Here is a 25,018-nt window from a genome sequence, read left to right as displayed (position 1 = left end):
GATAGAAGTAGGCCTATAGCTAATGTTTATTATTTAAAATGAGATTTAGCCTACTTTGTTTAATCCATCGATCAGTAGACCTCCTGCGCAGATGCAATTTGGCGATTTGGAGGAGTTGTGCCCCATCTGGTGGATAAAAATACAAACAACCCATGTCTTTTTTTTTTCTTTTTTTTTTTGGTAGCGTGACATTTGACAAAATACGTAAACCATCTAAGAAGAGCGTGTCACTCTCTTTAGAATGTAAATGAATGATCGTGGACTCCATAATCGCGCCATATGCTTGAATAAAACGAATAATGTGTAATGGTATCTGTCAGCTTGTAAATGTCGTGATATGCATCGATTATACATTCGTCCAGTCATCCCCACCCCCTAGCTGTCACAATGGTTGCTTCTCAACTAGATATCGTTTTGGACAATGAGCATCAGAACTGAAGTATCTGAGAATAGAGAATCATAGAGAATCCGGATGATGTCTAGATGGGCGGCTCGTGAGGTTTTGAAACAGCCATTCACAGCACAGCTGCTTCAGCGGCATTTATCTAACTCTCTTTCTCTCACACACACACACACACACACACACACTCACTCACAGAGCTCCGGGCGAACCATCTGACATCGAAGGGTTATTCGCTCAGAAAGACAGCAATCAGCCATTTTAGTCCTGCGCGTATATGCCAAAAAGAACAAAGCTTTCATGAGGCACAAAGGCAAAAGGCCGAGAGTTTTAGACAATAATAAAAACCTGCTCTTTTATTTACGCGAGTTGCCTGTTTTCGCGCTGGATTCTAGCATGTGCCACATGTGACGATTATAGGAATGTGGAGCATGGGATCACAACAGCCATTCACCCGCAGGTGAGGATTTTATTGTATGTAGTTATACATTTATTTTTTGGTGCTACTAAATTAGACCTATATGATTATTATTGTTTTGTGTTTAAATTAAATTAAATTGCAATTGCAATCTTGTCAGGTGGGAAAAATATCACTGACAAAATCAATGTCATTTGTATATTTGATATGCTTGATTATATATAATGCTGTTCGATTCTTTTGTCATCTTAACATTATTGATTTTGTCTTGGAGGAGCTCCAGGTTTGAGCACATTAGATGTTGATCATATAAAAATGCATTTGTGTCATAACTTTTTAGTGATGGAGAAAAGCAGAAGTTACTTAGTTAAAGGCAAGTCGTGATTTAGAGGATATTAGAAAGTAATAAAGTTATAAAATAAAGTTATGTTAGTGTAATATTACGTTTACATACAGTTCTCACTGTGTAGATGGTGTATCTAATAACAAATAAACAATATAACAGCCTAACTTATTCATATACAGGTCAGGTCAACTGATAGCTAGACAAACCTAGAACACAAATAGTTATGTTAATAGTCAAATATTGTGTTGATGTGAGACGCAGTCATAGTAATTGTATTTTAATGCCTAATACAAACATGTTTGCAGATGTAGGCTAGACATGTGGTTTTAATTTACTTGGCTCTTAAAATATGTTGAAGAACTGCTCATCCCTCCTTGAACATGCTTGTGTTTTAACCATAGACTGTAAAAAATAGGTTTTAACCTTAGAATCTCTATTTAGACTTCCACAGAACACTATAATAAATTAGCATTCTGAAGGGCTATTATGTCAGTCCATAGCACATACCATTATTTTTTTAGACATCTTTTGGTATTTTTGGCATTTGTTTTTTTATTCTTAAAATCCTAAATCTTATCTCAAAGGGATAGATCACCCAAAAATGAAAATGTTGTCATCATTTACTCACCCTCATGTTTTTCCAAACCTGTATGACTTTCTGTCTTCTGTTGAACACAAAAGAAGATATTTAAAAAGAAATGTTGGGAACCAGGCAGTTGACGGCAACCATTGACTTCCATAGTATTTTCTTTTTCCTACTATGGAAGTCAATAGCTTCCGTCAACTGTTTGATTGCCAACATTCTTCAAAATATCTTATTTTGTGTTTTACAGAAGATAGAAACTCATACAGGTTTGGAACAACTTGAGGATGAGTAAGTGATGATTTTTTTTTTTTTTTTTTAGGTGAACAATCCCTTTAAAATCCCTAGTATTGTTAAAGACATGAGAATCCAGACAATTGCTGATTCATTATGGAATACTGAATCATTTGCTTTATTTGATGAGCAAATGTGAAATTGCTCTTTAATAAGTTTAAAAAAATGTTGAATATTAAACACCTTATATATTATATTCATATGATCTAGCTAATCAAATGCAAATGTACATTATACAAGGCTCTGATTAAGAGAGATTGCTCAGTGTTAAATCTGTCACATCTCCTGCGCTCTAATTTTAACAGTGCATCTGTGCAACAGTGCATCAATATTTTCTTCTGTGGTGGTGATACCTTTTCCATTTGTTAATTTGTAAAAGGATGGCACTGTGACTGCACTCTCAGCTTTCAAAGTGTATTGGAGAGAGAATCTGTCCAATCTACCTATCTTTCGTGCTAAGTGAAAAAGCACACCAATGATTTTTTTTTTTCACAGCTGAAGATATCCATGAGTCACCATATTTTGCTGCATGGTAACAAGCTGTCATAGCAACTGTAGCACAGATTCTGGAACGAATAACCATGTTATTTGGACCAGGACGCTGAATTATATTCAATAATCCCCATGGAAATGCACAGGGCACGTTAACCGTGTTAATAGATTAGGAAGAATAAACTAGGAATTCTAAGGCATGGAATTGTAGCCAAATCCAGTGTTGAGTAACTGAAAACAAAAAGACTCGGGCAGTATCGACCCAGTGGCCTCTTAATAGCACTGCTGTGATGCCAGATATGATGTTTCTTGCTCCTCAGCTTGGAATCATCTTGGGAGATGACAGATGGATGCATAGGGAGGATCGAAGCCTGCAAAGCAACGTCGTAAACTCACCATGGACCAGGGCTTCAGTTTCAGCACACTGGTGAGTGGCGTTGAGGGAGGAGGAGTGTGGTGGGGGACAGCTGATATCACTCGGAGGTGGGTCGCACTCGCAGGGACAGAATGGCTTCCTCTGACTCACTCCCATTAGTATTCCCATTGCAGCTGATCCCTCCATCCTGGAGTGGGCGAGAGGGAAGAACGGATGTAGCCCCCTTCACACTTCGCTTCCCCTCTTCGTGAATGCGTGATCAAAATAGTCTTCTTATTCTGGCCACCCAGAATCCCCAGAGACTTTTAATTTGGCTGTCCACCAGCATTCGCAGATTTTGGTGTGCGTACTGCATACTGTTCAAAAGTCAAGCAAGCTGTCATATCCAGCAAGTCTAACAGCTTGGCAGGCCCTTATTGGTGTCCATTGGTGTCCTGCTGCATGTTGATTAGACGCCCACTCTTTCCAGTGACCCTAAAACAGAGGCTCTGTTTAGTCACTAGTTTGGGAGTTGGAACTTGGAAGCGAACTCCGCGTGGGTGCTGCCGTGTGTTCCGGTTCGCACTAGCTGGGTGATGAACAGAGCTTATGTTGTGTGAGTCGGAGGCCTGTGATGTCTTTGGGACCAAATTCCCTGTGTCGCTGGCGTACTGGGACAGATGCTGGTTCAGTTTGTCTATCTAGAGCAATTTTACTTGACAGAGCTATAAAGTGGCTCACCAGATTTACACTTTCTAAATGTCTAAATCTAAAAAGATGAGCAGGACACAAAATAATCCTAAAAAGTATTGAAATTAGAGGGCTAAATTGTCCAAAAAAACATCACTATATGCCTCCATCAACAATAGTATTTCGTAGCTGATAAAAAACTAAACAAAAAAACGCTTGTCCATTATGTCACCATGGTCTCATGGTTCGCAGAGAGTTCTTCAAGACTTGTGGTATGCCACTGCTCTGTGTTATTATAGTTTTTGTTGTCCTCTCCGTTTGCAGAAGAAGTTAGCGGCTGAGCCGGATCACACTGACGTCACTCTGCCGGCAGTGGAGCGTGTACGGGCCCTTAGTAAAATGGGCTATAACATTGAAATAAATGAAGACATCGCCCCGAGACGCTACTTTCGTTCTGGTGTGGAGATGGAGCGTATGGCAGCTGTTTATCTAGAGGAGGGCAGTCTGGAGAATGCCTTTGTCCTCTACAATAAGTTCATCACGTATGTTTTTATTTAATTCATTTATTTGATTTAATTTCCATCAATTAATTTTCCAAATTGATTGTCCGATGTAGGGTCACAGCCTTTTTGTTTTGTTTTTTGTCTTTAATTGAATTTTTCCTCACATCTTCTGCCATAATATGCATTGTGTAATTCACGGCCATCAATCCTCAGCTCTATTTTCCTATTTCACTCCTGTGCAGTTTATTTGTTGAGAAACTCCCCAGTCACAGGGACTATCAGCAGTGCAACGTCCCTGAGAAGCAAGTGATAATGAAGGTAAGCCCTTGGCATGTTACTCACAGGAACTGATGGAGCCCTGTGGCGCTCAGCCCACTGTAAATCTGATTAGCATCATGCTCAATTACCTTGGCCTTGTCAGGCTCCCAGCTGCTCACATGGTGGGTTTGCCTTCTGTAGGCACATGTTCTGCTTTCATTTCAACATGCTGACATGAAAATGACTTCAGTCAAAAGGTTGTTCCTTGTCACCTGATGTTTCAAACATTGTTTAAAAGACACATTTCTGATTAAGTATGTTTTATTATTTTATGGATGTTTAAATGCATTTTGTCTCTGTTGTTTTGTGCCTGATGGACCTCTTATGTTCATTTATCAGTTCACTAGGATATTTAAATACTCCATGAAATGGCTTGACGAACAGTTGTCTTCCTATTGAAAAGGGACGTTAAAAGATGGGACATTTCTAGGTTCCAATACCTACATTTCAATACCCTGATGTTTACGTCAAAACCATTAACCATGATAAGCTACTTGCTATTGCTAGTCTGTTGCAAGTGGTATTGCTAAAAAGGCTTTTATTGAGGTTTTTATTGAACCAAAATATTTAGTGCAACATGAGTTATCAATGTTTTGGTTTGGAGAAAAATTGTCTAAATTTAGCTAAATATCTACCAAAGAGTTGTTTTGTCCACTAGCATATAAATAGCTTCAGTTGTAGCAGACAGTGACTAATAGCCACAAACATTTTCATTACACGGGGTCTTTAACCTAATGATCTTAATGTTTCGTGATGGTCCTTAAATACAAAAAAAGATGAGTAGTTTGTGTCTCTATTCCCAGCTTTAGAAAAATCATTATGTCCCTGAAAGCTTAAGCTGGCACATATTGATCTGGTACTCTCTGTCTGTAACACAACCCCTAATGTTTGTTCCATTATCTGTTCATTATGTTCAGAAATTACAGGAGGTAGCTTTTCCACGAAAGGACCAATTGAAGAGACTTCTCCATGAGAAATACAGCAAAGAACACAGTGAATATCTGAAGAGTCAGGTACATTAGACAGAGCAATTTTATCACTGCTGATTAAACGACTGTTAATCAAATTTCAGATTCACTTCGTTATCGTGAATATCAGTCATAATGTGTTTGTGAATATTTGTGCAGACTCAAGCCATGGCTGTCGACACGTGTGGTGAACGGCTGCAGAAGATGTCTTTGATGGAGGAGGAACGGCAACGTGTGGCACAGCTCAGGAAGATGCAAATCGAGTCCGAACAGTTTCGCTTCTTCGAGGACCAGCTGCGTAGACAGGAGATGGCCAGTCGCAGGGATGAGGCTGTCCCCAAAGTGCCTGAACAAACCGACGGGTCCTGCTTATCCCAGACCCCGAGAAACCATGTACGCCTTGACCCCAATCGTAACAAACCAGCGGCCCCCATCCCCAAACCAGCAGCCACCTTAGCAGCTGTACAGAGTGAGTGCCCTCATTTAGCTCCTATTTGCTTATTCATTTTGTGATTTATTACACTGCTCTCTTTAGTCAGTTGTGGTATTTTTTTTTTTTTAATGGATTGTCTGTTAAACTGCATATTTGACCACTGCTCTGTTTATGTTCTCATATAATCAAATAATTAGTGTTCATTTATTTACACTACTGTTTGTGGTCTGCATGATTTTGCATGATCATTTTGACGTGAGCTCGAAACCAGAGTTCGAATCCGCCTTTTGCTGAACTCGTTCTGCTCCCTTTTCCCATCACACATCAGATTGGAAAGGCATTTATTTTCAATAAATATGAAGAAAATATGTGACAATTGGAATTAAGTGGCTAACGGTTATTTAATAATAAAGTGTTTATCGGGTAGGTGTAGGGAGGGCTTTTATTGTCCTAATAAGGTGGCATTCATTTAATAAATATAACCATTTAGGGCGGCTACACTCAATATGTTATTATTGCATGCTGTTTTATAATGTATTAAAATACTGAGGTGCAAATAGTATCTAACTACTATTTACACTTGTTGCAAAGAAAATACTGCTCTATCTCTATTTTCACTTAGTGTAAATAGCATATCACTAAGAAAATAATGCTATTTTTACATAGTTTAAATAGAAACTATTGCTATTTGCACTTAACGTAAATAAAAGCTGCCTTCATTTATACTTGTGATGGCAAAAATTAATTTTCAGAAGCCAAGCCATACTTCACTCTTCCATGTCACATGATCCTTCAAAACTTGCTCTAATATGCTGATTCAGTGCTTAATATTTTTGGGAAAACTGTGATCTCCAAGACCACAACCTTTTTAAAGGAGAACTCCGGTCAATTTTAACATTGAGCTCATTTTTTTGTACATTTGGAGTGCTGTCAATACAGAGAACAACGACAAAAATCGGTGTTGCCTACACAGTGTTATCCTCTTTTTAAAATTTGCACCCTGTTGACTTCAATGGGGCAAGTTTTAAACCTGCTTTTAGCCTCTTAACATCCTTGATGTGTCATTACAAGTGCACAGGTCATGTGAGTGATTCCTTCAGAGTGAACACGGGTGAATCTGACTGCAGTAGATGTGAAAGATATGAATAAAAATGATGTTTATTCAGCCAGCGCACATACCTGTGTTTACATCCTGTTTTCGGTCGAAGTCCACAGTAGTCGATTGTCGAGTTCACGCGCATAGGTTTAGTACCTATGATCACGCGCGTGAACTCGACAATCGACTACTGTGGACTTTTAAAAAGTTTAAAAAGAGGATAACACGGTGTAGGCAACACCGATTTTTGTCGTTGTTCTCTGTACTGACAGCACTCCAAATTTACAAAAAAATGAGCTCAATGTTAAAATTGACCGGAGTTCTCCTTTAAACGTATACATAATATTTAAATGTGTATATAGAAAGTTAAAAAGAACAGCATTTATTTTGTATAAATATCTTTTTCTGACACTTTTGATCCGTTGTATGCATCCTTGCTTAATAAAACTATAAAAAATAAGAACTTACTGACCCCAAAATTTTAAACAGTGTATTCATTCATCAACAAACATGATAATGTACAATCAGACAGTCATTAATGCAAAATAAACCCCTTCAGGATGATACAAATTTTATTTTGGCTATCTCACTGAACATGATCAAACACTTGTGTTATTAGCAGTACTAGACTGAGTTTGTTCCTGTGTGTTTCTAGGTCAGCGTGTGGAAGGCCTGAGGCGGGTTTTAATCCCACGAGACCTGACTTACAGGTTCCTTTTGCTGGCTGACAGCAACACGGCGAGAGGAATTGAGACATGTGGCGTTCTCTGTGGAAAACTGGTAAGGCCTCAGCTGATGCAAACCTCCTCTCTGTAGGTGTGAGATTCTTTTGTTCAATCAGTGACTAAGGCTGCATTTAAGCTGAATTTCCAGAATCATGATGATCCTTCCCTGGAAGTGAGCGTGAATATGATTTGATGAGTGTTAATAGTCAATTAATTGTGAACATTCTTTATATACAGTCTTTCTCATTCACTGTGAAAATGGGAGCTTAGGTGTTGCACAATCTTTGTAAATACTAGGTGCGGATGTGGACTTCCTCATACAGGTACTTTCACCACACATGCAATAGTCTCACTATTCATGGGCTTTACAGTGTTTCAGTTTCTTATTTACCAACCACCTGCAATCCATCTACTGTATATACTTCAGTGACTGGCTTCAACACTAATTTGTCTCAAGTTTATCCTCTTTTTACACTCTTATCACTTGTTTTTCACCTCTCTGTCAATCCAAAAATCTTCTATGTGAACCTGCTGCTCAGGTCCCTTCGAGAATGAATTGTTCACCTCATTCAATTTGTTAACTTGTATCCTCAATAAACTCGTCTCCATACCGGCGTGATGACTCCGACTTCCATCCAGATGGAACTGTATAATATTCTGAATGTTCTGATCCAATCTGACTTCTGACCTGTAATGCTGCCTGGATCATAATCTTACACTGTTCGCTCATTGGCCAGAGGAGAACTGGCCCCCGACTGAGCCTGGGTTCTCCCAAGGTTTTTTTCTCCATACTGTCACCTGATGGAGTTTTGGTTCCTTGCCACTGTTGCCTTGGCTTTTGGCTTGCTTAGTTGGGGACATTTAATATTCAACAATATTATTGATCTGCCTTACTTAAGGTGGACGATGATGCATTTTTCTTCTAGAAACAAACTTTGTTGTATTATTTATTTCATGTTATCACTGTGAAGCTGCTTTGATTCAATCTGTATTGTAAAAAGCGCTATATATATGAAGGTGACTTGACTTGTCAGAGGACACATAGTATAATTGTGGGATGCTGTGTCGGCCTGATATGCAGTGTGTTAATAGACAAACTGAAATCTGTGTTTTGTTGTCCCGCAGACACACAATGAGTTTGTGCTGACCCATGTGATCGTCCCCAAGCAGTCCGCCGGTCCTGACTACTGTGACATGGAGAACGTGGAAGAGCTGTTCAGTTTCCAGGACCATCATAACCTCCTGACCCTGGGCTGGATCCATGTGAGTGTGTCTCTTTTTTTGGCTCTCAGTTATTGTCATGCAGGTGAAAATCTTGCTGTCAGACCCACACAGAATCTGAGCCTGCAGAAAGTGCCACAAGATTTCCACAGAATTTGAGTAGCCATCATTCACACGTAATATATTTTGGGTGATTTTATTATAGCAATAAGAGAATAATCTCCATTTATCTATTTACTCAAAAACATTTTTTGGTTTTGTTTGTTTGTTTAATCCAATTCTACAGATTTCTCTCATGAAAATGGGAAAAAAAATCTGCAGATTTTGTATGGGCCTGGTCATTTCTAATAAAACATCATAGAGCTAAATGCTTTTTAGGCTGTCTTTGGCAGTACGAAGTTTGCACCTTGATGTTTGCGTCTTTTTTTACGTACGTCACAGTGCGCGCTTCACCAGAGAGTCGGAGAGGGTGAGTCGCTTGGGAGAAGAGAGCGGGCAAATTCGAGCAAAATGGGAAGTGCAGATTTAACTCTCAATGGCTCGAAAATGACTAGTTTCTGGGATAGGTGGCAACAGTGACGGCAATGAAGCCAAGTGCATTTTAAGCCGCAAGACGTTTAAATTGGGTACTATGGGAATGAGGGCGAATTACAAATCTCTTTTTTCTAACAGACTTTCTTTTTTTTTTTAACTGGTGATTCCCTGGAGGTTTGAGATTTAGCGTGCTCCATGTCAACCTTTCTTGTTCGTGTGACAACTAAGCTATGCCACTCCCACACCATACGCATGTCAAAGTAGACGGAGCAACTTTTCTCTATTTATGGATATGGCGAGGCACACACGGGCGAGTGATAGATGTACCCAATTCCCAGAGAAAATCATCCAGCCTGGTCTTAAATATAAACACTTGTAGGCTTACCATAGTGAATCAGGATAAGATAAAAACACGTTTTGGAAGGATTGATGTATTGACTCATTATTTAAATCGTTAATTTTAAGTACAAAAGTTACATTGTGTACCTTTAATTTGCGCATTATCAGTAGATCACCCGCAGAACTTTGCACTTCCATCTCTGCTTTTATGGGATTGCAGTTTCACGCTACTTTGCCCTGTTTAGTAAATCTGGCCCATAGTCTCCAAGTCACCTGCTGTTCATTTTGCATGGTGAATTAATATATGGCTGCATGAGAATAAGGAGAATAATACTAAATGGTGTTAATATGAATATTTGCATGTTTAACTCCCAGACACACCCGACACAGACGGCCTTCCTCTCCAGCGTGGATCTACACACACACAGCTCTTATCAGCTCATGCTACCTGAGGCCATCGCCATTGTTTGCGCACCTAAACATAATGAGTGAGTATAACACTCACAAAACTCCCACACCCTGCATTGTGTTCACACAACCTCAAGGCTTTTTCCATCCACAGCCTATAAAGCTCTACTGCAAATCAATGCCAATTAATGTGTTTTTTTAACAATAGATTTTTGATTGTTTGAAAAGTGATACATTTAAACCTCCATGAATCATTTCAGTACTCTTGTCGTTAAAGACCAACATTTATTCAAGGCAAATAAATTCAATGAATGTCTCCCGTTTGACAATGATTGAACTACACCATGCAAATATATTTTATATTTTGTCTTCTGCAGTAACATTGGATGCAGTAACATTTTTAATGTCCAGATTGCTGCAATGTAATGAAGAAATGAGATGGATGGATAGATGGATATATATATATATATATATATATATATATATATATATATATATATATATGCATACTACAAAATATGATTTATTTAAAAAAATAATTAATAATAATAATTATTATTATTATTATTATTATTATTATATGTGTATTTTTATATATATTAAAAAAGTTATGCACATATATGTACATTTTATACTGCCCAGCCAAAACAATTTGCTGTTTGAATACAAATAGGCAAATGCTTAAAAGTCTATGATTGGATCATTATTGCAGTAATTATTATGTTTCTAGCATGTTACAGTATATGTTTGTTAACCATTTTTCAAACACGAATGAATGGAGTGTGTACTGTAGCTTTTCATTTCTTAAGCAACCATGTAGGAAATAAAAAGTGATGCACCTCTTGATGGAAATAAATGCTTCCCTACATCAACTATCTATCTTTCTGTCTATCTGTCTGTCTCATTTATTTAAATATTATTTTTTATATTATTTTAATAAATATGAATAATTAATTAGCTTATTTTATTGGAGTCCATACATGCATGCATGCATGCATGCACACACGCACACGCGCACGCACACACACACACACACATATCATTGAGATTGTAATTTTTCTGCTTCAGCACGGGAGTGTTCCGACTGACCAGCGCTGGAATGGGAGAAGTGGCAGGATGCAGATTGAAAGGTTTTCACCCCCACTCTAAAGACCCCCCTCTGTTCACTGTAAGAACCATTTATTTCAACTGTGAATATGAAAATCAGCATCTGTACTGTTATACCTTCTGGTGTGAGTGTTGACATCAAAAGTGAAACGCCATTAGAGAAGTGAAAAATGGCCTTTTCTATTTGCAGATTTGCAAGCACATTGTGGTGAAAGACTCGAAAACGACAGTTCTGGATCTCAGGTGACAGATGAAGAGGGGAAATACTTCACTCTCAGCAAACCATTGAAAATATCTATTTATATCTTTCTTTACTTGAAGGCTTTTTTGTATTTATTTATTTTACAAAAAGGTACTGTGAAACAGAATCCCTCAGCTGCACAGTTTGCTGTGAGCAGGTTTAGTGAAGCTACTGAGATGTTCCAATGGTGTTTTTTTTTTTTTTTTTTAGATCATCATGCGCTTTTTGTTTGTGGCCAGGTGTTTTTAAAAATATTGTGGTCAGATTGTACTGTGTAATATGATCTGACTGCTGTTTTGGTTCTTTGTCCACAAGGTGGCGTCATTTATCAAGGCATACTATGAGGCTGCTACAATGTGAATTGTTTTCAGGAATTTTTAAAAGGATGTTGTGTGTGCACTCGTGTGTGATTTGCCTTTGATATCCATTGGTATCACTTGCAGTTCTCACTGTAACACAATATACACGAATTAAGTGATATTTCTTTTTAAAACTAGCTGAATTTTCTAGTACAAAAAGATAATGAATTGCTACGAGAGTCATTTTTTGGCCTTACTACATATTGTATCATTTTTAGTGATCGAATGGTTAATAATTATGCTTTGTAAGGCAGTAAATCTACCTTATAATAATGCAACACATATTTCAATTCAAGCTTTCAGTTCAGAGACCATTTCAGGCAAAAAAAAAAGAAAGAAAAATAAGTATTTTCCAACTTCAGCCCAGTGACGCAATATCAAGTTGGCCAGTGAGCTGACTGTTTTATTTTCCAAGTTTTTCACAGTGTGGATCTGATTACAAGTTATGTGACGTTTGAAAAGCATAAACAAGATTGGGATCTCTTAGCCCTCACCAAAGCTCCCATTACAGAATAAGCAAATACCTAAGGGCCTTGACTGCACTAATCTCAGGGTACCATTCCCACATTTTAACTGCCTGATTTTTGTCTCCACTACTTTTATGGTTTGAGAATAAAAATGTTTTTTGTCATCAGCGGATGATGAAATTTCATGTATGATGACAAGTTATTATCTTATCCACGCAGTTCTGAAAGTATATCATGTATTTCTGGTACAGTGTGGCATTAGATTGTTTCTCCAGTGTGTGGCTGTGTGCCAGTGGCTTTGTGCACAGGACAATACAAGGAGCCTTATGTGTTTGTACATGCACCCTTTCTTTCCGCTCCTCATTTGTTAATAAAATGGGGGGGGGGGGGGGGGGGGGGAATCTCTGCTATGAAATGACATGACTTTTTTTATTTTTTTATTTAGACTGAAGTTAAATGCGTCATCATCATCATTTTCCCAAGCAAAGTGATGCATGTAGTATGATGAAATGTGGAGCAATCATTTGCCTGGATTCATCAACGGTAAAAGATTGCTCACACATGCTTCAACATATCCTTTCTCTTTTGAACCTAATGTGCATTTGATTATTGATCTTTTATTTTCCTGGTCAAACGGTTTACTTTTCTTTAACATTGCTAATTAAATGAAAACAAATGAAGTCAAGCAGGCCATTTGCGTTTGTGATTGCGTGTGTTTTGGAGAAAAACCTTCAAGATTTTTATAATACTAATGTGTCACAGAGTTAGCAAAATGTAATAGAAATTAACAAATAGGGAGCAAAAAATGGAGTTAGATACCAAACATGCTACACATGTGATTTGAATTAACCATGGTATGCAATTCTGAAACATTAATCCAAAAGAGTTTGAAATGAAATGATATCTGCGAGGATTTCCAGTCAGGATTTAGACCGTACCATAGTACCGAGACAGCTCTCGTTAGAGTCACAAATGATTTGCTCTTATCATCCGATCGTGGTTGTATCTCGCTATTAGTGTTACTCGATCTTAGTGCTGCATTTGACACCATTGACCACAACGTTCTTTTAAATAGATTAGAACATTATGTTGGCATTACGGGAAATGCACTAGCATGGTTTAAATCATACTTATCTGACCGTTATCAGTTTGTAGCAGTAAATGATGAGATGTCTCATCGATCACAAGTTCAGTATGGCGTACCACAAGGCTCAGTACTAGGACCACTGCTGTTCACTCTGTACATGCTACCATTAGGAGATATCATTAGGAAACATGGAATTAGCTTTCACTGTTATGCTGACGATACTCAGCTGTATATTTCTTCAAAACCTAACGAAACTTATCAATTCATAAAATTAACGGAATGCATAGCAGATATAAAAAATTGGATGACTCGTAATTTCCTACTTCTAAATTCTGAAAAAACAGAGTTTCTAATTATTGGACAAAAAACTTCCTCACGTAATAACCTAGAATACTGTCTAACACTTGATGGCTGCTCTGTTAAGTCTTCGTCGTCAGTTAGGAACCTGGGTGTGCTCTTTGATACCAATCTTTCATTTGAAAGTCACGTGTCTAGTATCTGTAAAACTGCATTTTTCCATCTTAAAAATATATCTAAATTACGCCATATGCTCTCATTGACAAATGCGGAACAATTAGTTCATGCGTTTATGACCTCAAGGCTAGATTATTGTAATGCTATACTGGGTGGTTGCCCTGCACGTTTAATAAACAAACTACAGCTGGTTCAAAACGCAGCAGCTCGAGTTCTTACCAGAACCAGGAAGTATGACCATATTAGCCCAGTTCTGTCAAAACTGCATTGGCTCCCTATTAAACATCGCATAAAATTTAAAATATTGCTGATTACTTACAAAGCACTAAATGGTTTAGCTCCGCAGTACTTGAGCGAGCTCTTAACGCATTATAGCCCTTCACGTCTATTGCGATCTCAAAATTCCGGCCAGTTGATAATACCTAGAATATCAAAATCGACTGCTGGCGGTAGATCCTTCTCCTATTTAGCACCAAAACTCTGGAACAGTCTTCCTACCATTGTCCGGGAAGCAGACACACTCTGTCAGTTCAAAGCCAGATTAAAGACACATCTCTTTGACCTAGCATTCACATAATACATTATAGACTTCTATAATTTAATGTTAGGCTGCATAGATTAGGTCAGCCGGAACCGGGAACACTTCCCATAAATCCTGATGTACTCGTTACATCATGAGAAGAATGGCATCTACGCTAATTTTAGTGTCTGTGTTTATCCCGAGGTTTTCCTGCAGCCTGCCGGATCCGGGCCGTATCCAGATCTGGCGAGGGACATTCGCCTGGACCGATGACAACGCAGTGCTGAAGTGCCAACTAGTCTCTCCCTATGGAGGATCCCTCTGCCACTCTACAGATAAGGCGTTGTCGGGAAAATTCGTTTCGCGTTCCTACCCCAAAGCAACAAAATAAAATAAAATTCTTTATCAAAATTTATAAGGAAAGACAAGTACTTTGTTTAGGCTTTGCTTGTAGGGAATTCCAAACCTGCGTATATTCAAACGCACATAACTATAGAACCCATTCTAAATGCGCATGTGAACGCCATCAGCGTTTCTCACAGGTTCGCGTTTAAAGTCTGTGTAGAGGGAATGGTGTCGTCTTAGCGGCCCCTAATTTAATAACAAATGATCGTTGCGACGGAAGCAAATCAATCAAAACTAACTTTAGATGGAAAATAACTTAACTCTGCTATAAAGCCAAAACAATCTCTGTTACCTTAAATTATACGCTTATCTCTGTGAAGCTGCTTTGAAACAATCTACGTTGTTAAAAGCGCTATATAAATGAAGATGACTTGACTTGACTTGACTTAATACATGGGCCAAATCATGAGATGTAATAATTGGATACGTTTATTTCTCAAGTGGTTATATATTGGATTAAAAGGGTTTATTTGTCATTTTCAACAAGAGTTAACGGAGTCAAACCTTTTTAGAAATTCTTTTGCGTTGTAAACTGTCTTTATGTGTCCTGTACACCTGGTTCTGCCTGTGTTAGTTGCTGTTATCTCTAGCCCTTTGTTTGCTAGTTGGATGAGGGATATAATGGATTATTTGTTAAATATAACAAATAATTGTGTCTGATCTAACTCAGTCGCTACAGAGATGAACTAGAAAAAAAGATTTCCGGGGGTTTTTCAGGCTTGAAACCAACCGTTTTAAAGGTTCCAGGTTCTACATGACTGTAGGAGCCCTGTGTGTACAGTAATTATAAATCATTTACAGTGAATGACAGTGTAGAGAAATAGTTCCACTTATTAAAATGATTAATTTTACGAATATAATTTAGATAAGGTTTTTCATTTTTATTTGTTAAAACATTAAGCCTGAGTTGTTTTTTTGGTGCATAACAAAAGAGGTGAAATACAGTTTATTATTGCAGAGCTTTATTCCTTCATGGAGATATGATGTCCATACAGACTGCCTGAAAGCTGACATGCAGTTGTGTTACCTCGTAGCGTTTTAACACAAAAGGGAGAATGAGCCCTGTTCCTCCATGCCCTCTCCTCATCTCTGGAGTCTCGTCACCCCAAAGAATCTCCCAAATCCTTCATATTGGCAGCACATTCAAGCTTTTGAACCCATTGAAAACAACACTATATCGTCATGACTTAACATAATTAATTCAAAACATTCAAACAGATGTGGGCAGTGCAAAGACAAAACAGGGAAGTACGTTCACAGTTTACAGGCTATGAAGCAATAGCAGAATTAGGGGACCAGGAAGGGGTTGAAGGTGGCGTTTAGAAGCACTTGCGATGAACAATAGATGGTCCGGCCTCGTCGTACTCCTGCTTGCTTATCCACATCTGCTGGAAGGTGGAGAGAGAGGCCAGGATGGAGCCGCCAATCCATACTGAATACTTGCGCTCAGGTGGGGCGATGATCTGTGTACATACAGGGTAGAATCAGTGTCAGTATTTTCGGAAAAAAAAGTTTTTATATATTTTTCTTTCAGTTAACGTTTATTTTAAAGTAACATTGTGTTTTTTGAAATTTATTTCAGCTTTAGTTTTACGATAACCCTGGCTCAAAGAGAAACTGATTAATTAGGAAAAAAAAAAGATTTTAATCAGATATTCCTAATCAGCCTGAGACCTTGATCTTCATGGTGCTGGGGGCCAAAGCAGTGATCTCCTTCTGCATTCTGTCTGCTATACCAGGGTACATGGTGGTACCTCCGGACAGCACGTTGTTAGCGTACAGGTCCTTACGGATGTCAATGTCGCATTTCATGATGCTGTTGTAAGTGGTTTCATGAATGCCAGCCGATTCCATTCCTAACACAAAGTGCAAATCAATGCATTTAAGCACGTGTATCAAAGTGCTCTAAATTCATCGTTTGAAAAGAGGTGGGAAGAAAACCTCACCGATGAAGGATGGCTGGAAGAGCGTCTCAGGGCAGCGGAACCTCTCATTGCCAATGGTGATGACCTGTCCATCGGGAAGCTCATAGCTCTTCTCCAGGGAGGAGGAAGAGGCTGCGGTGGCCATCTCATTCTCAAAGTCCAGCGCGACATAGCACAACTTCTCCTTGATGTCACGGACAATTTCTCTTTCAGCTACAGAAGGCAGATGACAGAGATGCAAATCAGTGGAACATTTTTGTTTTTTTTATCATAATTTAAGTAAATTTTTCTTATGCCACTGGAAATTGTTTCTTGGTTATTTTATATATATATATATACTGTACATTCTCCAGTATATATATATTCCTGTCATGACAACTTTTGCCGTGATTGGCATGATAATGTTTGTTTTTTCTCTCCATTCTGTCACCTGATGGAGTTTTGGTTCCTTGCCATTGTTGCCTTGGCGTTTGGCTTGCTTAGTTGGGGACATTTAATATTCAACAATATTATTGATTTTCCTGCATTGACATCATTATATGAGAACTGATCTGAGCTGGACGATGACATCACTGTTTTTCAGAGCGACAATATATATAAATTAACTAAATTAATAACTTTTTTACAACAACAATTATCCATCACTGAACTGAAGCTGGACTATAACACTATTATCTGCTGTACAGTAGAAACAAACTTTGTTGCGTTATTTTCCTGTTATTACTGTAAAGCTACTTTGAAACAATCTGTATTGTAAAAAGCGCTATATAAATAAAGGTGACTTAACTTGACTTGGTAATGGGTATGACAATGTTGATATGTTTGGTATTGAGAGAATAGATCTGCTATGCTGCTGCTGCTGTGAGCAAGTAAGACATGCTGCTGCTGTACAATATAGCATACATGAATTACCCGTAGCAGATCTGTACAGGTGGAGCTGGGGAAGGTGGAGGGTTTCTGAAAGTGCACTGTAAATTTGAGCAGCAAGCTTATTGGCTACTGATACAGCAGGAACTAATCAGCTGTGCCCTTTAGAGAATGGTGTGATTGCAAGCAGATTGAGTTAAAGATATCAACCTGTGCCATCAAGAGTTTCATGACAGTATATATTATAGTATGATGTTTCATATCATTATACTGGTACTGTATATGTCCAGACCCACCAGTTGTGACGAATGAGTAGCCTCTTTCGGTTAGGATCTTCATGAGGTAGTCAGTGAGATCACGGCCGGCCAGATCCAAACGCATAATGGCATGTGGAAGAGCGTAGCCCTCGTAAATGGGCACATTATGGGTGACACCATCACCAGAGTCAAGGACAATGCCTGGTCAAGAAAAAGAAAGCATTTGGTAATGCACACTCGCAGCATTTTAAGTCAAATATGTGCTGTGACCTGTTTGACAGGTGAACTGACCTGTTGTACGCCCTGAAGCATAGAGGGACAGCACCGCTTGGATAGCTACATACATGGCTGGAACATTGAAGGTCTCGAACATGATCTGCAAAGTGAGAACCAACAATCAACCAAGTGCTTTCAGATTTACCGAAAGGCTAGGTAAAAATAGAGATTTTCTGATCACCCAAATCTTCTTTTTGACAATCCCAACAGATCGATTCTTAAAATCAATCATCAAGATTGATTTTAAGATAAGTCATTCTGTGTAAGCTGCATCAATGCATATTTCTATAGAACTGTCATCTCTGGCTGAAGAAACATACAACCTGATCAGTATTATCTGATTAGCTGGTTGTTTTTAGTGAATCAAAAATTCCCTAAAAAAACTCACTCTTATGAGCCAATCCTTTAAATGAACAGTAAAAACCTGACAAGTTGCAATTTGAAGCAGTCTGAAACACATTATAACTAACTGCTCTCTGCTAATTTATTAGAAGGGTCCGCTTTTTTTTTTTTAAACAAATTTATTTTACAACAACAACAACAACAAAAAATTAATATAACAAGAAACAAAACAATGCAAGAACACATTAAATTGATCAAAAAAGAAAGTATAACGTATAAGGCATGTATAATGTAATAAAAAAAACTGTTGTTCTTTTGAACTGTATAATAATAAAAGATTCCTGAGAAAAGAAATCATCTGTTTTCAAAATTAGTAATAATAAGAAATATTTCTTGAGCACTAAATCAGCATATTAGAATGATTTCTGAAGGATCTAGTGACACTGAAGACTGGAGTAATGATACTGAAAATTCAGCTTTGCAATAACAGGAATTCATTTACTTTTATAGAAAACAGTTATTTTAAACTGTAATAATATTCACATAATATTCATTTTACTGTTTTTTTATTTATTTTTATTTTTTTATAAAAAGCAGCCTTGGTGAGCATAAGAGAGTTTTCTTTCAAAAACCATAAAAAATCTTACCGACCCCAAACTTTTGAAAGGTTATGTAAGCAGAACGGACATTATAATGTACTTGGAACCAAATTGAGAGATGGATGGAACTGGAATTAGCATTTTTGAGTAGTTTGGGAATTTCCTAAGGGTTTTTAGAATAGCAATTTTTTATTTAAAATGAAATAAGGTCTGTGGTTAACGTGACTTGACTTTCATATTATGTTATAGCCTACAACATAAATTGCACATAGGCATACCTCAAACATTCATTTAAAGCCATTGTGGGATTTTTTTTCTACTACTGACAGTCATAGCAGTTAAATGATCATTTTTATGCCTACATATAAAGCACACACACAGCAGCTTCAACATTCATGTTTGAGGTTTGACTGTGTAATTTATGTAAAGCAAAAACAAAAGTTACAAACTCGTGTCACAACTAAACAACTCAACAGTTTATTTGTATGTGCACTTGTTTTGTCACAGACACAAGTCCTTTTGCTTTGAAATACTACACGCTAAATGCTGCGGGTGTTGAGTGAAATCACCGTTTGTCTGGTGAAACTAATGTAGGTGTATCAAACATCTCAATACCCTAAGGGCTTAATGGAGACGTCAGAGCATATTTGTATATCTTACAGATCTTACACAATCAGCTTTCTCTTTCAATTAAGCTCTAACCTGGGTCATCTTCTCCCTGTTGGCTTTGGGATTGAGGGGGGCTTCTGTCAGCAGAGTGGGGTGCTCCTCTGGAGCCACACGGAGTTCGTTGTAGAAAGAGTGATGCCAGATCTGTTAAACATAAACAACAGACATTAACGAACAAACCGCTGTCAGATCAAATGTGGATATGGATCAAATTAAGGATGATAGATGGGCATATGAATCACTTTGTGCACAAGTGTGGAATGTGAAAGCTGTTTCTCACAGTTTAAACAACAGATTGAGTAGGCCAGAGATAGATTAGCATCTGTTGTATGCATGTGTTTGATGATGACACCATGTTGCGTGAAATGTGCAAGGGATATCTCAAAGCGTGAGTCATAAGCAGGAATCGTTTGAGTTTTTCGGAAAAGTGCTTTTGATGGATGTAGGTCTCGAGAATGTATGTGTTGAGACTAGTGGTGATGCAGGTGTTTCTGATGAAATCTCAGAACTTGAGTGCCATTATATTGAAATGCACAACAGAATTATGGAAAGATTGCAGCACATAAATTCAAGCCTTATGATAAGCCATGTTTGCTGAAGGAGAGATATTTTTAGTAGACTGTTTAGACTTGGTTTGTTATCTGTTGGCTTGTTTGATAGGATCTGCTTACTTTTTCCATGTCGTCCCAGTTTGTAATGATGCCGTGCTCAATAGGGTACTTTAGGGTCAGGATTCCCCTTTTGCTTTGAGCCTCATCACCAACGTAACTATCTTTCTGCCCCATTCCCACCATCACACCCTGAGGAAAAAGTAAAACCGGTCAAGGCACGAACACAAGTCGTACACAATGAACAGCCCCAAAAAGTAAGAGTGAGTTCTAGTTAATTCTATCTTAATCTCTTCTATACTTGAATGCAGACACTCTGGGATGTAGTCCAACTTTCCCTAAAACATTTGGAATCAGATCAAGAATAATAAGTAAGAGGCGCAGGGCATAACAGAAACTTTTGAAAGGTTATGTAAGCAAAATGTACATTATAATTTAAATATACTTGGATTGCAAGTGCACTTTGCTAACCTCAAATACAAGCTCAATCAAAGCATTTTATGTTGTTGTTGTGTCAAATGTACTCATTGATGTAGGCTGCAGTATTTATCGACCCCTAGTGTTGTGTTGAGGGACGCTCACCTGGTGTCTGGGACGACCCACTATGGAGGGGAACACCGCTCTGGGAGCGTCATCCCCGGCGAAGCCTGCCTTACACAGTCCTGATCCATTGTCGCACACAAGGGCAGTACTTTCTTCGTCGTCACACATTTTCAGCTCAGATTTCCTTCCTTACTCCAACAGGAGACAATCACTGCAAGAAAGTGTCATCATTAATGTTATATACATACTTTTAAACAGTTTTAAATCCCCTTTTGGACTCGTAAATCCCATTTTGGGCTCCCATTTGGAAAAAGGATTCATAAATGAAATAAAAAGAAAAAAATGATGTACAAAAAAAAGCCAGTTTTCTTTAAGATGAAGGGTTAGTTTATATATTTATTATAATTAGCTTAATATAAAAACATTAAATGTCAATGGTATGCGCTAATTTACATGGGAAATAACCATATACGTGTTTAACAACAAAGTATTCACCACACCCTTTTGAACCATGAAGAGGAATACTACAAAGAATGTAAGGTGTACCTGGCAAGTTCATTCATAAACTAATTCATACTCACCTGTTTTTTCCTGTTAAGCATATAGGGAACATAATTTGTTTCAAATGTTGCTTTAAACTTTGCTTTGGCAACATTTTGTATCGCTAACTCTAACTCTGATGTAATGCAAGAAATTATACAAAAATGCATTAATAATTTGGAGAAAATGTGCATGCACACACACACACACACACACACACACACACACACACACACACACACACACACACACACACACACACACACACACACACACACTTTCTAAACATCCGTCCTGCAGCCCTTACTGAGTGCACTATGGGAAAATTTCCTAATTTGGAAATGATGGAGAAGCATGTCTGTCTTTGGACTCTCCCTCCCTTTGCCTCTGCCTCTCTACAATATTTTATGAAAAAAGAGAGTGGGTGAGAAAAAGAGGGGATGGGTCAGTGGTCCAGAAGAACCATATTTAGTCATAAACCTCACAAATCAAATGGGCTTCCACAGCGTCCAGATTTTCGAAGCCTTCACCTTAATTTAACAACACACACGCACCATCAGAGCCTTTAACATTTAGCATCATCATGAAATCACATTACAGACACTAAAGATGCCGCCTCAGACATGTAGATATGTAATAGTTCTAAAACATAAATGCTTTTAGAAAATATAATTTGAGTGTAGGTGAAATCGTTCTGTAAAAGGAAAATGTATCTATACTTTCAGAAAGCTAATCTTTAGAAACACTTGATTTATCATCAGTGTAAAAACATTACACAATATTAAAGATTAATCTTTTCTCACAAAACACCAACCAATATAACCAACACATCTTGAAAGCAGCTTACACCTGTGCAGAAACCATTTCTCTATACAATTAGATATAGACAGCAAATTTCAAGTTAAAGCACTTAAAGCTTCATAAAACATTATCTGAGTCTTGCAAAAAGTACAAAATCGGGTAGACAGATTGAGAAGGAGATCGAGAGAGCGAGGATGCGAGTGGTGTGAGGTGAGGTAAATGACACTTACCCTGACAGTGCTGGGCCGGGGGAGGGGATTTAGCCACTTGGTGATGGTGTGCTACTCACTGGCTTGTGGTGTACTTATGTAGTTCCCATCCCTGCTCACCGCACCCTCCCACATCCCAAACAAGGAGCCTGGGCTGCACTCAGATCGGTAGCCTCACTCCACTAAAGCCTTATAGGGATGACTGGGAGAAAACACTCCAATCCGGGCGGCAGCCCTCCTGCCTCATCACTCAGGGCATTCCAATGGCCCTTTTTGTTTTTTCTCCTCCGAAATTTTGGGGACCTCACCATGCAGGAACATAAACAGAGCTGGGCCCTGCCCTACTACTAGGACACACATCAAGGTCCACACCTGAGACAGAGAAAGAACAGCACAATTAATTTGGATCACATCATTACAGAGTTAGATCACACACTGAAAGTACCTGGGAGTGGAAAAGTTCAAACTACTTATGTATATATCAACTAGAGAACTGGTAACCTGCAACCTATTTGTACACATATGGACAAAAGTTTGGGATCAGTAAGATATTATATTGTTTGTGAAAGAGGCCACATGCTCATCATGCTCATAATATATATATATATATATATATATATATATATATATATATATATATATATATATATATATATATATATATATATATATATATGTATATATACTGTGCAAAAGTTTTAGGCATGTTAATATCCCCACCCCAAAAATGTCCCCAAAAATGGTTTTAAGTCAGTTATTTATATCTTTTGCTATAGTGTGTCAGTAAGAAATATCAGATTACATTTCCAAACATTCTTTTTGCCATTAATTGTAATAATCCAGTGAGATTTGTGTATGCACAAGGAATCTGACAACAGCCGGTATGATCTGATCTCACCATCATCGAGTCCGTCTGTGATTACATGAAGAAACAGAAAAAACTGAGACAGACTAAATCCAGAAGAACTGCGGGAATGTCTCCGAGACGCTTGAAGAAACCTTCCTGCAAAGCTACCTGAACACTATGCGCAAGTGTACCTGGACAAAAGCCGTTTTAAACGCAAAGGGTCGTTACACCAATTATTGATTTGGATTTGTTAATAGAAGTTAAATCATAAATAAATTCAATTTATGATTTTATTTTTTAAAGCATTCTCACTTTACAGCATTTTAACACAAGTGCCAGTACTTTTCACAGTACTGTAGCTTTGCAGGAAGGTTTCTTCAAGCATCTCGGAGACGTTCCCGCAGTTCTTCTGGATTTAGTCTATCTCAGTTTTTTCTGTTTCTTCATGTAATCACAGACGGACTCGATGATGGTGAGATCAGATCATACCAGCTGTTGTCAGATTCCTTGTGCATACAGAAATCTCGCTGGATTATTACAATTAATGGCAAAAAGAATGTTTGGAAATGTAAACTGATATTTCCTACTGACACACTACAGCAAAAGATATAAATAACTGACTTAAAGCTATTCTTGGGGTGGGGATATTAACATGCCTAAGACTTTTGCACAGTACTGTATATATATATATATATATATATATATATATATATATATATATATATATATATATACTCACCTAAAGGATTATTAGGAACACCTGTTCAATTTCTCATTAATGCAATTCTCTAATCAACCAATCACATGGCAGTTGCTTCAATGCATTTAGGGGTGTGGTCCTGGTCAAGACAATCTCCTGAACTCCAAACTGAATGTCAGAATGGGAAAGAAAGGTGATTTAAGCAATTTTGAGCGTGGCATGGTTGTTGGTGCCAGACGGGCCGGTCTGAGTATTTCACAATCTGCTCAGTTACTGGGATTTTCACGCACAACCATTTCTAGGGTTTACAAAGAATGGTGTGAAAAGGGAAAAACATCCAGTATGCGGCAGTCCTGTGGGCGAAAATGCCTTGTTGATGCTAGAGGTCAGAGGAGAATGGGCCGACTGATTCAAGCTGATAGAAGAGCAACTTTGACTGAAATAACCACTCGTTACAACCGAGGTATGCAGCAAAGCATTTGTGAAGCCACAACACGCACAACCTTGAGGCGGATGGGCTACAACAGCAGAAGACCCCACCGGGTACCACTCATCTCCACTACAAATAGGAAAAAGAGGCTACAATTTGCACGAGCTCACCAAAATTGGACAGTTGAAGACTGGAAAAATGTTGCCTGGTCTGATGAGTCTCGATTTCTGTTGAGACATTCAGATGGTAGAGTCAGAATTTGGCGTAAACAGAATGAGAACATGGATCCATCATGCCTTGTTACCACTGTGCAGGCTGGTGGTGGTGGTGTAATGTGTGGGGGATGTTTTCTTGGCACACTTTAGGCCCCTTAGTGCCAATTGGGCATCGTTTAAATGCCACGGCCTACCTGAGCATTGTTTCTGACCATGTCCATCCCTTTATGACCACCATGTACCCATCCTCTGATGGCTACTTCCAGCAGGATAATGCACCATGTCACAAAGCTCGAATCATTTCAAATTGGTTTCTTGAACATGACAATGAGTTCACTGTACTAAAATGGCCCCCACAGTCACCAGATCTTAACCCAATAGAGCATCTTTGGGATGTGGTGGAACGG

At 38.3% G+C, this 25,018-nt stretch overlaps 2 protein-coding genes across 4 annotated transcripts; one reads left to right on the top strand and one right to left on the bottom strand.

Moving 5' to 3' along the window:
* Positions 1 to 430: 430 nt before the first annotated feature.
* Positions 431 to 12,980, top strand: stambpl1 (STAM binding protein-like 1). Of its 3 annotated transcripts, XR_013819128.1 has the most exons (12): positions 618 to 860; positions 2,854 to 2,960; positions 3,903 to 4,120; positions 4,324 to 4,399; positions 5,317 to 5,412; positions 5,527 to 5,836; positions 7,552 to 7,676; positions 8,747 to 8,884; positions 9,284 to 9,311; positions 10,091 to 10,203; positions 11,192 to 11,291; positions 11,421 to 12,965. XR_013819128.1 is itself a non-coding variant. In XM_079850742.1 (11 exons), exons 2-11 carry the CDS (start codon positions 2,931 to 2,933, stop codon positions 11,475 to 11,477), a joined length of 1,263 nt encoding a protein of 420 aa, XP_079706868.1. In that variant the 5' UTR covers positions 431 to 860; positions 2,854 to 2,930; the 3' UTR covers positions 11,478 to 12,980. The 3 variants fall into 3 exon arrangements, 2 of the variants coding, with proteins under 2 accessions (XP_079706868.1, XP_079706869.1); XM_079850742.1 differs by lacking the exon at positions 9,284 to 9,311 and having other exon boundaries at positions 431 to 860; positions 11,421 to 12,980; XM_079850743.1 differs by lacking the exons at positions 2,854 to 2,960; positions 9,284 to 9,311 and having other exon boundaries at positions 595 to 860; positions 11,421 to 12,980.
* Positions 12,981 to 15,646: 2,666 nt separating this feature from the next.
* acta2 (actin alpha 2, smooth muscle) lies at positions 15,647 to 22,664 on the bottom strand. Its single transcript, XM_079850674.1, has 9 exons — positions 22,441 to 22,664; positions 20,909 to 21,080; positions 20,390 to 20,518; positions 19,752 to 19,862; positions 18,124 to 18,208; positions 17,872 to 18,033; positions 16,730 to 16,921; positions 16,458 to 16,639; positions 15,647 to 16,246 (listed from the first exon to the last, which is right to left on the bottom strand). The coding sequence occupies exons 2-9, from the start codon at positions 21,035 to 21,037 to the stop codon at positions 16,103 to 16,105; spliced, it is 1,134 nt and encodes a 377-aa protein (XP_079706800.1). The 5' UTR covers positions 21,038 to 21,080; positions 22,441 to 22,664; the 3' UTR covers positions 15,647 to 16,102.
* Between the last annotated feature and the right edge of the window lie 2,354 nt (positions 22,665 to 25,018).

Source organism: Squalius cephalus (assembly GCF_949319135.1).
Source record: "Squalius cephalus genome assembly, chromosome: 19".
In the NCBI taxonomy this organism is placed as follows: domain Eukaryota; kingdom Metazoa; phylum Chordata; class Actinopteri; order Cypriniformes; family Leuciscidae; genus Squalius; species Squalius cephalus.
This window is presented reverse-complemented; position numbering and strand designations above follow the sequence as displayed.

Bases quoted from the DNA above. Each gene is read 5' to 3' on its own strand.
- stambpl1 (XM_079850742.1), top strand. From the start codon at position 2,931: ATGGACCAGGGCTTCAGTTTCAGCACACTG. The intron at 8,885-10,090 runs GTGAGTGTGTCT...TTTAACTCCCAG, and splicing joins TGACCCTGGGCTGGATCCAT to ACACACCCGACACAGACGGC. The intron at 11,292-11,420 runs GTAAGAACCATT...TTCTATTTGCAG, and splicing joins AAGACCCCCCTCTGTTCACT to ATTTGCAAGCACATTGTGGT.
- acta2 (XM_079850674.1), bottom strand. From the start codon at position 21,037: ATGTGTGACGACGAAGAAAGTACTGCCCTTGTGTGCGACAATGGATCA. The intron at 20,519-20,908 runs GTGAGCGTCCCT...CTTTTTCCTCAG, and splicing joins TGGGTCGTCCCAGACACCAG to GGTGTGATGGTGGGAATGGG. The intron at 18,034-18,123 runs GTCAGTTCACCT...TTTCTTGACCAG, and splicing joins TGCTTCAGGGCGTACAACAG to GCATTGTCCTTGACTCTGGT.